This window comes from Neoarius graeffei, chromosome 12 (assembly GCF_027579695.1).
Source record: "Neoarius graeffei isolate fNeoGra1 chromosome 12, fNeoGra1.pri, whole genome shotgun sequence".
NCBI lineage: Eukaryota > Metazoa > Chordata > Actinopteri > Siluriformes > Ariidae > Neoarius > Neoarius graeffei.
Genome location: NC_083580.1, coordinates 67464029 through 67478377, shown reverse-complemented (window position 1 = coordinate 67478377; position 14349 = coordinate 67464029). Strand labels below are relative to the sequence as shown.

The window sequence follows — 14349 nt, the reverse complement described above, 5'->3', positions numbered from 1 at the left end:
TTCAATACAGTGTTAGATTATTCAGGATTTCCTCAGAAAAAAACAAAAGGTATTTCAAAGCTGATTACACACCTCCAACTCTACAGCCTACTGGAAACCTTGTTTCTCTGATTTGCACACTCTGAACATAACATGTAGTAATGAAGTGTTTGCCTGAGTGTGAATAACTGGAGGGAGTTTTGTTTTTCTGCAAAAGGAGGTTACGCTGAACTTCTGGAGTTTTTACACACTGGGGCATTTTCAGTTTGAGGAATCGAGTGACAAAGAAGAAAGAAGCCAAAGAATGTAATGCGAATATGATGAGCTGAATCAACAATAATAAAGGTATTATTTTTGTATGTAGATATTCCTACTACTTTTCAACTGACCAGTTTGATCTCTGTGCATTCATAGATTCTATCCTGAAGACAGATATTCACCAATCTATTAGAAAGCAACAGCAGATCTTTGACTCTAAACCATGGTGTTCGCAGACCTGCTGGAGCAGGTGGGCAGCATAGGTCATTTCCAGTTGATCCATGTCACCCTGCTCTCCGTGCCCATACTCATGATGGCAAGCCAGAACTTGTTGCAGAACTTTGTAGCAGCCGTGCCTTCACACCACTGCACTGCCCATGCCAACTTGTCTAATACTACAAGGAGTCTAGCCGAGACCCTGCTGCTCAGCGTGCCCCTGGATGGGCAGGGTAAACTGGAACGCTGTAGACGCTATGTGAAACCACAGTGGGACCTAGTGGGGAAGAACAGCTCAGAGGACCTGGAAAAGAAAGAAATTGAGATGGAGGGATGTGTGGATGGCTGGAGCTATAACATGACTGAGATGACCTCAACCATTATTACAGAGGTACTGGACTTTTTTTTTTTAAAGCAAATTTGGTCAATTTGTGCAAATACAGAAATGGGTGATGTACTTTGTTTTTCTCTTACAGTGGGATTTGGTGTGTAATGTGAGATCTCTGAAGGAAATGGGGCAAACCATTTATATGGGAGGGGTGCTTGTGGGAGCATTGGTCTTTGGGGGACTATCTGACAAGTAAGGAATACTGTGTGAGCATGTGCTTGCCATTTGGGAATTACATCAATTAATTAATTGATGATTTGATTTAATGTTAAAGTTAATAATTATAGATCTGTAGAAAAATAAATGAACTTTCAAAAGGAACACATTAATCAAGGCTGACAAAATTGTTCTTCCCTCTTTATCATATGATTGTTGAAAAAACATTGAATTTACATCTTATTCCTTGTAGTGTTGTTCAATAGATCATGATCACACAGGAATAGTCAATCAGTAGGCCAGTCTGTTAAAAAGCCACGAGTGATGGTGGGACTGTCTTCTCTCAACACTCCAGAAAATTGAGAGAGTGGACAGAAAAAAGAGGAATATTTTAAAATTGTATTATCCTTTTTCAAATTCTTGAGTCATCCATATACCATGTTATATATTTTTCTGTCAGTTTATACATTAATTGATGTAGGTAAATAATTAAGGATTGACTGCCAACAGATTTATAAATTTATACTGGTGATTTTTGGGTGAAAAATGGTTTTCATACAGTATATTTTTGTTGGGGTACAGGTTTATGAACGTTTTTAAACAAGAACAAATTAAACCTAGACACCAACTAGTGCAGAATGTTTACAAATTGTGATGAAAAAAGTGGTTGAAGATGGCCATCCCTGATGTAGACTGCTTGTTAGCGACACCAGCTTCCGGTGCAAAACTGAAAAAGCAAACACCAGTCAACAAGCATGTCTTAGCTGACTGACTACACTTGGGGTAAGCTGGAGAGGTGGCATGGTGGCGCAGCAGGTTGGTTATGATACACTGCCTTAGATTTGAATGCATGTGTGTGTACATGGTGCCCTGGGAGGGACCATAATCCCACGTTGTACCCAGTGTTCCCAGGATAGACTCCAATTCCACCATAACCTTAACTAGACAATTCCCCTGCGGGAAATCGCGAGAGTGATGCAGTGCATGTAGCCAGGCCTCGATGTGAAAGCACCACCCAAGAGGCAGCTAGTTTTCCAAGAAGTCCATAGAAATGAATGGGAAATTTACCTGAGACTTTGAGATGTTGGTGGCGCTAGAGAGTTTAAGGTGGTGAGCTGAAACTTGCTGAGATGAACCTTGAGAGAGAGAAGGAAGGGTGTGCAAAATTTCACGACTTTAAGGGGTTGCTATGGAGGCGCAGAGGACGGAGAGTGGAGTAATCTAAAAACTCCATAGAAATGAATGGGAAATTTACCTGAGACTTTGAGCCGTTGGTGGCACTACAGAGCTTCACAGAATAATGAACAAAGCAAGAGGACACCAAGTCCGATCAAGCTGCATGTTTTGATATATTGCTTGCCCGTGTGCGATGAACGGTTAATGAGTTATTCGCAATCAAAAATGTGTACGGAACCCATAGAAATGAATGGGATATATCGGGGGATTTATTCGCGCCCTAGGTATAGCGCCCCCTAGTGGCCAGTTTGTCCCAATTTTTTTGCTGGCCTTTGTGGAGGGGCGAGGCATAATGCCACGAAGTTTCGTTAAGGTACGCCAAAGGGCGTCCGAGATATGAGCAAACTTCCTGATTCGCGTGTGCGCGGCCAATTTTGATTGGCTACCACGGCCAAATGGTCCTGAAATCACAAACACCGGGCAAGTGTATTATGCAAATTAGCCCCAAGAAGCCAAAGTCCAAGTTTGGGAGAAAGTGGTTAAAAATTGAGGGAGGAGAAGCATTATGATTGACTTACGCATAACTCAAAATGGCAGAAAATGTTTCAGGGTTGAAAATGACATCAAAGGGTGCTATGGACTCGGCATGCGCCAATGATTCCAGCGAAACCAAGGTTTTGAAAGTCGGACCAACAGTTCAAAAGTTACAAGCAGAAATGTACCAGCGACCTCGAGCTGCGGGCGCAAATTTGATTGGCTGCCACGGCCCCACGTTGATGAAAGTCTGAACACCGAGTAATATTCTTGTGCATCTCTGTAGACTGGTGCACTTTACCAAGTTTGGGAGAAATGGGTCAAAAATAGGGGGATGAGAAGCATTCTAAGTGATTTTAACAAAATGCAAAATTGCGGGAAAACTTACCTGTTGAAAGTTTTGGCAAAGGGTGCCCTGGATTCGTCCTGGCCCAATGAGTCCAGCAAAACCAAGTTTTCGAAAATCGGACCAACGGTTTAAAAGTTACAAGCGGAAACGTACCGGCGACCTGCACCCTTGAGTTTGAGCAGTTGGTGGCGCTTGAGAGTTTAAGGCAGTGACTTGAAACTTGCTGAGACAAACCTTGAATGTGTGAAGAAACAGTGTGCAAAATTTCACGAAGTTAAGGGGCTGCTAAGGAGACGCAGAGGGGGACGTTTGAAGTTTTCCAAAAACTCCATAGAAAATGAATGGGAAATTTACACCAGACTTTGAGCCGTTGGTGGCGCTAGAGGGTTTCACACAATAACGTACAAAGCAGCAGCACAACGAGTCCGATCGAGCCGCACGTTTTGATATGTTGCTTACCCATGTGCGATGAATGGTCACCGAGTTACATGCAATCCAAATATGAAAGGAAAGATGAACAAGAATAAAATCAAAATGGCGGGAAAAGTAGGCGGGGCGAAATGACGTCATAGTGTGCGCTGGACTCGGCTGGGTCCACGGATTCGAGTGAGACCAAGTTTTCGAAAATGGGACCAACGGTTGAAAAGTTACAACCAGAAATGTGCCTGAGACTTGAGCCGTTGGTGGCGCTAGAGGGTTTGACTGAATATCGGTAAAAGTAATAGCACGCCGAGTCCGACCGAGCCGCACGTTTTCGTATGCAGCCTGCCTGCGTGCGATGGACGGTTATTGAGTTATTAGCAATCAAAATCGGTACGGAAGATGAATAATAATAATAATAATAATAATAAAAAGAATAATAAGAAACGCATAGAAGAACAATAGTGATGCGTGCTCTGCACTGCATCACTAACTAGAATAAAGCAGATAATGAAGATGAATAAACGAATGAAAGTTAAGTGAACATGGCAGTGTACAGTTTCTTTTGGTATACCATATGTGGCCTTTAAGTGACTAGTACTCATCAGCACATCCTCATGCTTCACACTCCATATATTTACTACTGATATGTTTTCCATATACAAACAGTATACTCCTCCATATATATCCTTTCCCTGTGTATTATAAAAAAAGGTTGGCAAGATCACAGACATGTCTAAGTCAAAGAAAGAGTTTAGCTATCACTGCACAGAATGTTAAACCGTTTCTCCATGACAGGTTTGGCCGGTGCATTTTGCTCACATTCTCTTACCTGATGATGGCAGTTTCAGGGACATGCACAGCCTTTGCATCTTCTTTCTCCCTCTACTGTCTATTCCGCTTCGGCTGTGGCATGGCCCTGTCTGGGATAATCCTCAACTCCTTCTCCCTCAGTGAGTACAATAGTGCACTTTGCTGACTGTGTAATTATTATTCTGGAAACATATACACACACACACACACACACACACACACACACACACACACACACACACAGTGCCTTGCAAAAGTATTCATCCCCCTTGGTGTTTGTCCTGTTTTGTTGCATTACAAGCTAGAATTAAAATGTATTTTTGGAGGGTTAGCACCATTTGATTTACACAACATGCCTACAACTTTAAAGGTGCACATTTTGTTTTTTTATATTGTGACACAAACAATAATTCAGATGAAAAAAACAGAAATCTGGAGTGTGCATAAATATACACCCCCTTTCGTATGAAAATGCAATGAAAATGCAACAAAGACACCAATGATAATGCTGAGGGAGCTGCAAAGATCCACAGTGGAGATGGGAGTATCTGTCCATAGGATCACTTTAAGCCATACACTCCACAGAGTGGGGCTTTATGGAAGAGTGGCCAGAAAAAGTCATTGCTTAAAAAAAAAAATCACATTTGAAGTTTGCCCAACAGCATGTGGCAGACTCCCCAAACACATGGAAGAAGATTCTCTGGTCAGATGAGACTAAAATTGATCTTTTTGGCCATCATGGGAAATGCCATGTGTGGTGCAAACCCAACACCCTGAGAACACCATCCCTACAATGAAGCATGGTGGTGGCAGCATCATGCTGTGGGGATGTTTTTCATCTGCAGGGACAGGAAAGCTGGTCAGGACTGAAGGAAAGATGGATGGCACTAAATACAGAGCAATTCTGGAGGAAAACCTGTTTGAGTCGGCCAGAGGTTTGAGACTGGGACAAAGGTTCACGGTCCAGCAGGACAATGACCCTAAACATATTGCTGAAGCTACACTGGAGTAGTTTAAAGGGAAACATTTAAATGTCTTGGAATGGCCTAATCAAAGCCCAGACCTTAATCCAATTGAGAATCTGTGGCATAACTTGAAGATTGCTGTACACCAACGCAACCCATCTAACTTGAACGAGTTGGAGCAGTTTTGCCTTGAGGAATGGGCAAAAATCCCAGTGCCTAGATGTGCTAAGCTAATAGAGACATACCCCAAGAGACTTGCAGCTGTAATTGTAGCAAAAGGTGGCTCTATAAAGTATATTGACTTTTTTTTTTGGGGGGGGGGAATATCTATGCACACTCCAGATTTCTGTTTTTTCATCTTAATTATTGTTTGTCACAATAAAAAAACCAATGTGCACCTTTAAAGTTGTAGGCATGTTGTGTAAATCAAATGGTGCTAACCCTCCCAAAATCCATTTTAATTCCAGCTTGTAATGCAACAAAACAGGACAAACACCAAGGGGGATGAATACTTTTGCAAGGCACTGTATATATATATATATATATATATATATATATATATATATATATATATAATATCTCCTCCTTTCTCCATCCTTCTTGTATAGTTGTGGAGTGGATCCCCACTCGCATTCGGACCATGGTGGGAACAATTACAGCCTACTGTTACACTACTGGGCAGCTGATCCTAGTAGGGGTGGCTTACAACATCCGAAACTGGCGCTGGCTCACTCTGGCTGTCTCTCTACCTTTCTATTTCTTCTTCCTCTACTCTTGGTAAGTTGTAAACCTCAATATAGTACTCCTGAATATGTCATTATAAACTGCCAGGAATAGTCTCCATAATAGAAAAGAATGATGAAGAGACTACTCTGGTGTAGGAACATCAATTGTATATCTTTATTTTCTGGCTAACACTTCACTCCAGTACCTCATACATCATGATTTCTAAATCATTTTTGTACAGATATTATGCCCGTTTTAAATAGTTAAAAAAAGCCATAAATGTTGCAATGTTATTAAACCTGAGTGACACAACAGACATTAACCTTTTACAAGGATTACTGGGTGCTGGGGTCCCTTAACTGACATTATTTAACTTGTTAATTCATATGGCCAAAGCATTAACACACCATAAGTAGCATTTAACAAAGTAACCAGCACTTGTATTTATTTATTTATTTATTTATTTATTTATAAATAATGAACACAATAAGCCAAACATCCACTTTAACAAAATGGCATACCATGAGTAAAATTAAATGCACACTGATAAATATGAACAACACCTTAATGAATATCCATCCATTATCTGTAGCTGCTTATCCTGTACAGGGTTGCAGGCAAGCTGGAGCCTATCCCAGCTGACTATGGGCAAGAGGTAGCGTACACCCTGGACAAGTCACCAGGTCATCACAGGGCTGACACATAGAGACAAACAACCATTCACACTCACATTCACGCCAACAGTCAATTTAGAGCCACCAGTTAGCCTAACCTGCATTTCTTTGGACTGTGGGGGAAACTGGAGCACCTGAAGGAAATCCATGCAGGCATGAGGAGAAGATGCAAACTCCACACAGAAAGGCCCCAGTTGATCGGTAGCTTGCTGTGAGGTGACAGTGCTAACCACTACACTACCATGCCACCCCATTAACTAACGGGGGGAATTATATACACACACAGGGTTAGTCAAAATTATGTTAATACTAATGGATTATTTTTCTCCTGCAGATAGACGTACGCCATGGGTGACAGATTAAATGGTACTGTTGCTCGCTGGTTTTTGTGTGTTGAACACGATAGCGAACAGGTTGAGACCATCCTATAAATCATCTTGCACATATGATATATGCTTTGTGAATAAATGGTTTCTACCATTTACGTGTTAACATACACATGCACATACACACATTATAAAATTTGCTAATTTAATATGTGTTAACCTGTTAGTTAGGTAACTTAGCTTACAGTTTATACATACTAACTTCAGTATGTGTTAATGTGAATTAATGCAGTTAAATTATAATCTTAATATAGAACATTCCCGGGTTTAGGGTACCAAAGAAAGAAAACATTGGGTTTTCTTTTCACTTTTTCACTGATAACAACCTATAGACAAATAAAGATTTTTTTTTAAATGCAAATTTCATACTGGAACAAACTGGTTTTAGTGTCAGTCTGGTGCTAGTTTAGCTGATCAGCTAGCATGGCATAATAAATTTCCTGATACAGTATGTTAGAAGGTAAGCTGTCATATAGAAATGGTTTGTCGTAGTTAACTAGTGTTGGCACAGTGGTGTCGTGGTTAGCACTGTTGCCTCACAGGAAGAAGGTCCTGGGTGGCCCCCATCCAGCCCAGTGGCCGATGGGGGCCTTTCTGTATGGAGTTTGCACGTTCTCTCCGTGTCTATGTGGGTTTCTTCTGGGTGCTCTGGTTTTTGCCACAGTTCAAAGACATGCAGATTTGGTAAAATATCTTGCCACTGGGGTTGCTGATCCCAAGCCTGGGTAGACTGGGGAGGGTTGTATCAGGAAGGGCATCAGGTGTAAAACTGATGCCAAATCAAATATGTGGAACCGACCTGGTGCGGTGGTTCCTAACAGAAGCAGCCGAAAGAAGAAGAGTTAGCTAACTGTGAAATCTGTGACATAGCCATAGTTTCAAATGTTTTCAAAGCTGGTCTCTAACTTGCATGACTAGCAAAATCTCACCAGATTCAACTTGCATAGCCCTGCATTTTTCTGATTTTTTTTTTCTGATTTTCTCAAGTAACTGTACTTCTATTAATTTTTACACACAGGTGGTTCCATGAGTCTGCAAGATGGCTAGTTATTGCCAAGAAGCCTGAAAAGGCAGTTAAAAACCTCAAATCTGTAGCTCGGATTAATGGCCGCCAAGCTGAGGGTGACAAAATTGATCTGGAGGTAATAAGAGAAAAGAAAATTCCTTTGTTTAAATGTTTCTCTTTCAAACCTCAGACACTGTAATGGAGATTCTCACTTCTGTTTTCATTTAGGTATGAATTTTGTCACACATGTTTTTCCTAACATTCCTTTGAAAAAGTAGAATGAAACAAAACAGACTTTTTTTGGCATGGAATGAGTCAAAACAGAAAAAAAAGGCCACACTTGTCATACCGGCAAGGTTTAAACATGCAATCATTTAATCACAAGAAAAATACTTTACCATTTCACAGTCTCAGATGTTGTGGTATTATTTGTAATAAAAAACCTGTGCAAAAAAAAAGTGTTGCTTTAAACTGTATTTTTAACATAGTATATCTTTACTGGATCCAAAAGTAATTTTATATGGATAATAAATAAGTAGATCTGAGTATTTAGCAAACGCAAATACTGTTTAATACCCATATTACTCCATCTACAACTAAAATAATACTTGGAATATAGAATACTTGGTGCCTAGTGTACTTCTCTTCAAAGCTAGCATATGAAGAGAATGCTAGTGCACTTTTTTTTTAACTAAATACCTGAACTAGCATATCAAACATACACTTCAAATATAATTAGCTAGTATTATCATCCAAAAAGTATGCTGTACATTCAACAGTTATTCCAGGAAATCAAGTTGTACATGGGCTGATATCCGACGAAGCATGTAGCACTGAGTTGGCTATAAGCCATGTACGACGAGATTGGGTGGAATAGTTCTTTTATTCTGTCCACATTCACTGGATTTTGAGAAACAGAGCATTTTTATTGAATTTTTTTTCAAATTTGATAAATAAAGCCTTTATACAAACCGTCCGACAAAATAATTTCCTCTTAGCAAACCAGTGAAATGATGGTAGCAATTTGTGAAAAATACTATAATAATAATTCTTGAAAAATAAAAAAGATATATCAAATACTTTTATTCCATATTTTGTTTCTCTTTTTTGTTTTTTTTTGGGGGGGGGGGTTGTTTTCGAGTAGTTTTTATTTCGTCCTCGGTTGGTTCAGTAACACTGCCATTTACTTCTTCCTCTTTGTTTTTTTTTGTTTTTTTGGCCAGTTGGCAAACCAATTTAAAGATGCATTACGGCCACTGACTGGACTGGAGTGTGGAACAGGAGATGGTGGTGGTGGGGGATTATGTTCTTTTAGCTGTTTCTGTTTCTTTTAAATACTTGATAAAGTGATATATCTGACTTGATGCGCGCCACCATTTTGTTTTTTCCTCTACTCATGGTACATGAGCTGATTGGTTACTACTAGGCTATTAGAGCGTACGTGCAATTGCTCATATCCAGTGAATGTGGATAGAATAAACTACAGATATACATTTAGTATGCTTGTAGTAATAAACGTGATCATATATTTGAATGAACTTGACACATCATTAACTTGGCAGATCTGAGAACAATCTCTGACTTTGTTGAGATCTCTGGTGAAACTCTATGGAAGACATGTGAGATTACTAGGGGTTTTTTTTGTTTCAGAAGAACAAGCAGAGAGACAGGAGACCTAAGCAGACTGCTAATACCGTTACTCTTTTATTCTCATTAGATCTAATTGCTAGCTGGGAGAAATTATAGAAATACAGTAATAAGGTGATTTTTCTTTTATGATTTGTTAGGCATGTGTGTGTTCTCTGTGTGTAGATACTGCAAGAATCCATGAAGAAGGAGATGGCTTCCTCACAGGTCACTCATAGTGCTGTGGATCTTGTGCGGACACGGACCATGAGAAACATCACCGTGTGTCTCAGTGCAGTGTGGTCAGTCATAGAAGATTATTGTTAGATGACCATTTCAGACATGCAATTTTTCAAATATGTACATCGTGACTGGCTAGTATAGAATGTTTTTGCTAAACATTCATGTTATGTTTTTCTAGGTTCTCGACAAGCTTTTCCTACTATGGCTTGGCAATGGATTTACAGAAATTTGGCGTGAACATATTTTTGATTCAGGTGATCTTTGATGTTGTGGACATTCCAGCCAAAGTTGTTATAACCATAGCGATGAGTATGATTGGACGCAGGCTGTCCCAGTGTGCATCACTTGCAGTGGCTGGTATTACTATTCTCATCAATCTGCTCCTGCCTTATGGTAAGCATGCTGACATTGTCATGATAACATTACTGCTATACTGGGATCTATTCCTCTCCATTTCTGTCCTGTAACTTCTATACTCATGAGGAAGCCTACTTCCTGGCACTTTGGGCTATAATGCTTTGCTCTGATGCATGTTCTTGTACATGTGCAGAACAACAGACTTTGCGTACCTCCATGGCAGTACTCGGCAAAGGTTGTCTGGCTGCTTCCTTCACCTGCTGTTACCTTTACTCAGGCGAATTATATCCCACAGTGATCAGGTAAACCTCCTCTTCATTCTTATAATCTTCCTTTTACTTAAAAGCACAACTTATATCCAGTAGAGTGACAGAAGAAATTGACAGAGTGTAGTGTGGGGTGGGCTGGTAACCAACATTCAAAACATCACATTCACATTATCTCTAGCCGCTTTATCCTTCTACAGGGTCGCAGGCAAGCTGGAGCCTATCCCAGCTGACTACGGGCGAAAGGCGGGGTACACCCTGGACAAGTCGCCAGGTCATCACAGGGCTGACACATAGACACAGACAACCATTCACACTCACATTCACACCTACGGTAAATTTAGAGTCACCAGTTAACCTAACCTGCATGTCTTTGGACTGTGGGGGAAACCGGAGCACCCGGAGGAAACCCACGCGGACACGGGGAGAACATGCAAACTCCGCACAGAAAGGCCCTCGCCGGCCACGGGGCTCGAACCCAGGACCTTCTTGCTGTGAGGCGACAGCGCTAACCACTACACCACCGTGCCGCCCACATTCAAAACACACCTCCAAAATAATTACAAATCTTTATTCATTCATTTTCCCTATTCTATTGTCTTCTATTATTTTAAATGCAAATGCGGTAATAACACGATGCATAATATCACGCAGATCCAGTTCAACTGTTTCAGTTAATGTTCACATATAAAACATCCGAATGGGGAAAAAAATGTGGTTTCAGTGGACATTGACTGTGACCTGGTTGTTGGTGCCAAATGGTCTGAGTTGAGTATTTCAGAAACTGCTGATTTCCTGGGATTTTCTTATACCATAGTCTCTAGTGTTTACACAGAACTGTATGAAAAACATTACCAGACTAGTTTGAGCTGACAGAAAGGCTACGTACTCAAACAACCACTCTTTACAACTGGTGAGCAGGAAAGCATCACAGAAGGCACAACACACCAAGTCTTGAGGCACTCTCACCATTTTTCTATTATCTCCATCATCAACAAGGCATTTCTACCCACTGAACTGATACTCACTGGATGCTTTTGGTTTTTCACATCATTCTATGTAAATTCTAGAGGTTGTTGTGTGTGAAAATCCCAGCAGGTCAGCAGTTACAAGAAATACAAAAAACAGCCCATCTGGCACCAACAACCATGCAACTGTCAAAGTCAATGAGACCACATTTCCTCTATTCTGATGGGCATTTACCTAAAAATACTGTATGGTTTTGTCCACCTGCACAACTCCTCTGCAATCTTCATTTGGTGATCAGAGGTTCTCATTACAGAAAGCACTGAAATGTACTTTATGCTGCTTTCGTTTGGTTCTTCACAGGCAGAGTGGCATGGGATGGGTGAGCATGATGGCTCGTCTCGGGGCAATGGTGGCTCCAATGGTGCTTCTGCTTTCCGATGTATTCGTCTGGCTTCCGGGTTTAATCTACGGAGGAGCTCCTATCTTCAGTGGAATCTTTGCATACTTCCTTCCTGAGACTCGAAATACTCCACTTCCTGATACTATCCAAGACGCTGAGGAAAGGTGAGTCCAGAAAGTCTGGTATGTCTTCAGGATGTGCTTTTGACACCTTCATTGGAAACAGCTGAAATGCTTTTTTGTGTTCATTCTACACTTTTCCTTTGGGGTTTAAAGTCACTTTTTATCATTATTTATTGCTGACATACTAAACATACTGACATTATATTGAGATAATTATACATCGGACTATGTAACTGCTAAGAGTCAGAATTTTTTTTTTTTAAGACATGAAAAAATACACAATTTTACACAAATTGATAGATTATTGATTTTGTTTTAAAAGCTCAAAATATAGGTAAACTAAAAAAAGTGGCTCTTAAAGGCTCTAAAATGTGGAATGAATGAATTTTCAAATTATATCTACTCACAAATGAAGGTTTAACAATATATTATATCAAATGTATACTCTTTATGTACAGACAATATAACATTTTTAGATCATGTTTACTGTATTTACTGAGCAAGAAAGAGATTCATATAAGATATAATTCTATACTTCTTTTTTCATTACTTCAGAGATTTAATGAGGAGAAATTCCATAAACTCCAAAATTTTCAAGATGGACGACGTGACCCTGAAAAACCAGAACAATTCACCACTGAAGGAGTGTGCTTGAAGCCTTATTTAAAACACTTTATCAACGTGCAGTCAAAATGCAGCTGCATGCATCCAACATAACACCGAGACTGAAGTATCAGAGTAGGAAGTTATCTTTGTACTGAAAGTTACAACCCCAATTCCAAAAAAGTTGGGACAAAGTACAAATTGTAAATAAAAACGGAATGCAATGATGTGGAAGTTTCAAAATTCCATATTTTATTCAGAATAGAACATAGATGACATATCAAATGTTTAAACTGAGAAAATGTATCATTTAAAGAGAAAAATTAGGTGATTTTAAATTTCATGACAACAACACATCTCAAAAAATTTGGGACAAGGCCATGTTTACCACTGTGAGACATCCCCTTTTCTCTTTACAACAGTCTGTAAACGTCTGGGGACTGAGGAGACACGTTGCTCAAGTTTAGGGATAGGAATGTTAACCCATTCTTGTCTAATGTAGGATTCTAGTTGCTCAACTGTCTTAGGTCTTTTTTGTCGTATCTTCCGTTTTATGATGCGCCAAATGTTTTCTATGGGTGAAAGATCTGGACTGCAGGCTGGCCAGTTCAGTACCCGGACCCTTCTTCTACGCAGCCATGATACTGTAATTGATGCAGTATGTGGTTTGGCATTGTCATGTTGGAAAACGCAAGGTCTTCCCTGAAAGAGACGTCGTCTGGATGGGAGCATATGTTGCTCTAGAACCTGGATATACCTTTCAGCATTGATGGTGTCTTTCCAGATGTGTAAGCTGCCCATGCCACACGCACTAATGCAACCCCATACCATCAGAGATGCAGGCTTCTGAACTGAGCACTGATAACAACTTGGGTCGTCCTTCTCCTCTTTAGTCTGAATGACACGGCGTCCCTGATTTCCACAAAGAACTTCAAATTTTGATTCGTCTGACCACAGAACAGTTTTCCACTTTGCCACAGTCCATTTTAAATGAGCCTTGGCCCAGAGAAGACATCTGCGCTTCTGGATCGTGTTTAGATACGGCTTCTTCTTTGAACTATAGAGTTTTAGCTGGCGACGGCGGATGGCACGGTGAATTGTGTTCACAGATAATGTTCTCTGGAAATATTCCTGAGCCCATTTTGTGATTTCCAATGCAGAAGCATGCCTGTATGTGATGCAGTGCTGTCTAAGGGCCCGAAGATCACGGGCACCCAGTATGGTTTTCCGGCCTTGACCCTTACGCACAGAGATTCTTCCAGATTCTCTGAATCTTTTGATGATATTATGCACTGTAGATGATGATATGTTCAAACTCTTTGCAATTTTACACTGTCGAACTCCTTTCTGATATTGCTCCACTGTTTGTCGGCGCAGAATTAGGGGGATTGGTGATCCTCTTCCCATCTTTACTTCTGAGAGCCGCTGCCACTCCAAGATGCTCTTTTTATACCCAGTCATGTTAATGACCTATTGCCAATTGACCTAATGAGTTGCAATTTGGTCCTCCAGCTGTTCCTTTTTTGCACCTTTAATTTTTCCAGCCTCTTATTGCCCCGTCCCAACTTTTTTGAGATGTGTTGCTGTCATGAAATTTCAAATGAGCCAATATTTGGCATGAAATTTCAAAATGTCTCACTTTCGACATTTGATATGTTGTCTATGTTCTATTGTGAATACAATATCAGTTTTTGAGCTTTGTAAATTATTGCATTCC

The 14349-nt window shown here is 40.3% G+C and overlaps 1 protein-coding gene across 1 annotated transcript; it reads left to right on the top strand.

Annotated features, from left to right (window-relative positions):
• Positions 1-460: 460 nt before the first annotated feature.
• On the top strand, positions 461-12075 carry slc22a6l (solute carrier family 22 member 6, like). The gene is made up of 9 exons (XM_060935193.1): positions 461-844; positions 930-1033; positions 4275-4429; positions 5863-6031; positions 8059-8182; positions 9859-9974; positions 10094-10308; positions 10466-10574; positions 11868-12075. The coding sequence occupies exons 1-9, from the start codon at positions 461-463 to the stop codon at positions 12073-12075; spliced, it is 1584 nt and encodes a 527-aa protein (XP_060791176.1).
• Positions 12076-14349: the final 2274 nt, after the last annotated feature.

What these genes read in the sequence shown, in the direction of transcription:
- slc22a6l (XM_060935193.1), top strand. Translation starts at nt 461, where the DNA reads ATGGTGTTCGCAGACCTGCTGGAGCAGGTGGGCAGCATAGGTCATTTC. An exon ending in CCTCAACTCCTTCTCCCTCA is followed by an intron (nt 4,430 to 5,862) that starts GTGAGTACAATA and finishes CTTCTTGTATAG; the next exon opens with TTGTGGAGTGGATCCCCACT. An exon ending in TTCTTCTTCCTCTACTCTTG is followed by an intron (nt 6,032 to 8,058) that starts GTAAGTTGTAAA and finishes TTTTACACACAG; the next exon opens with GTGGTTCCATGAGTCTGCAA.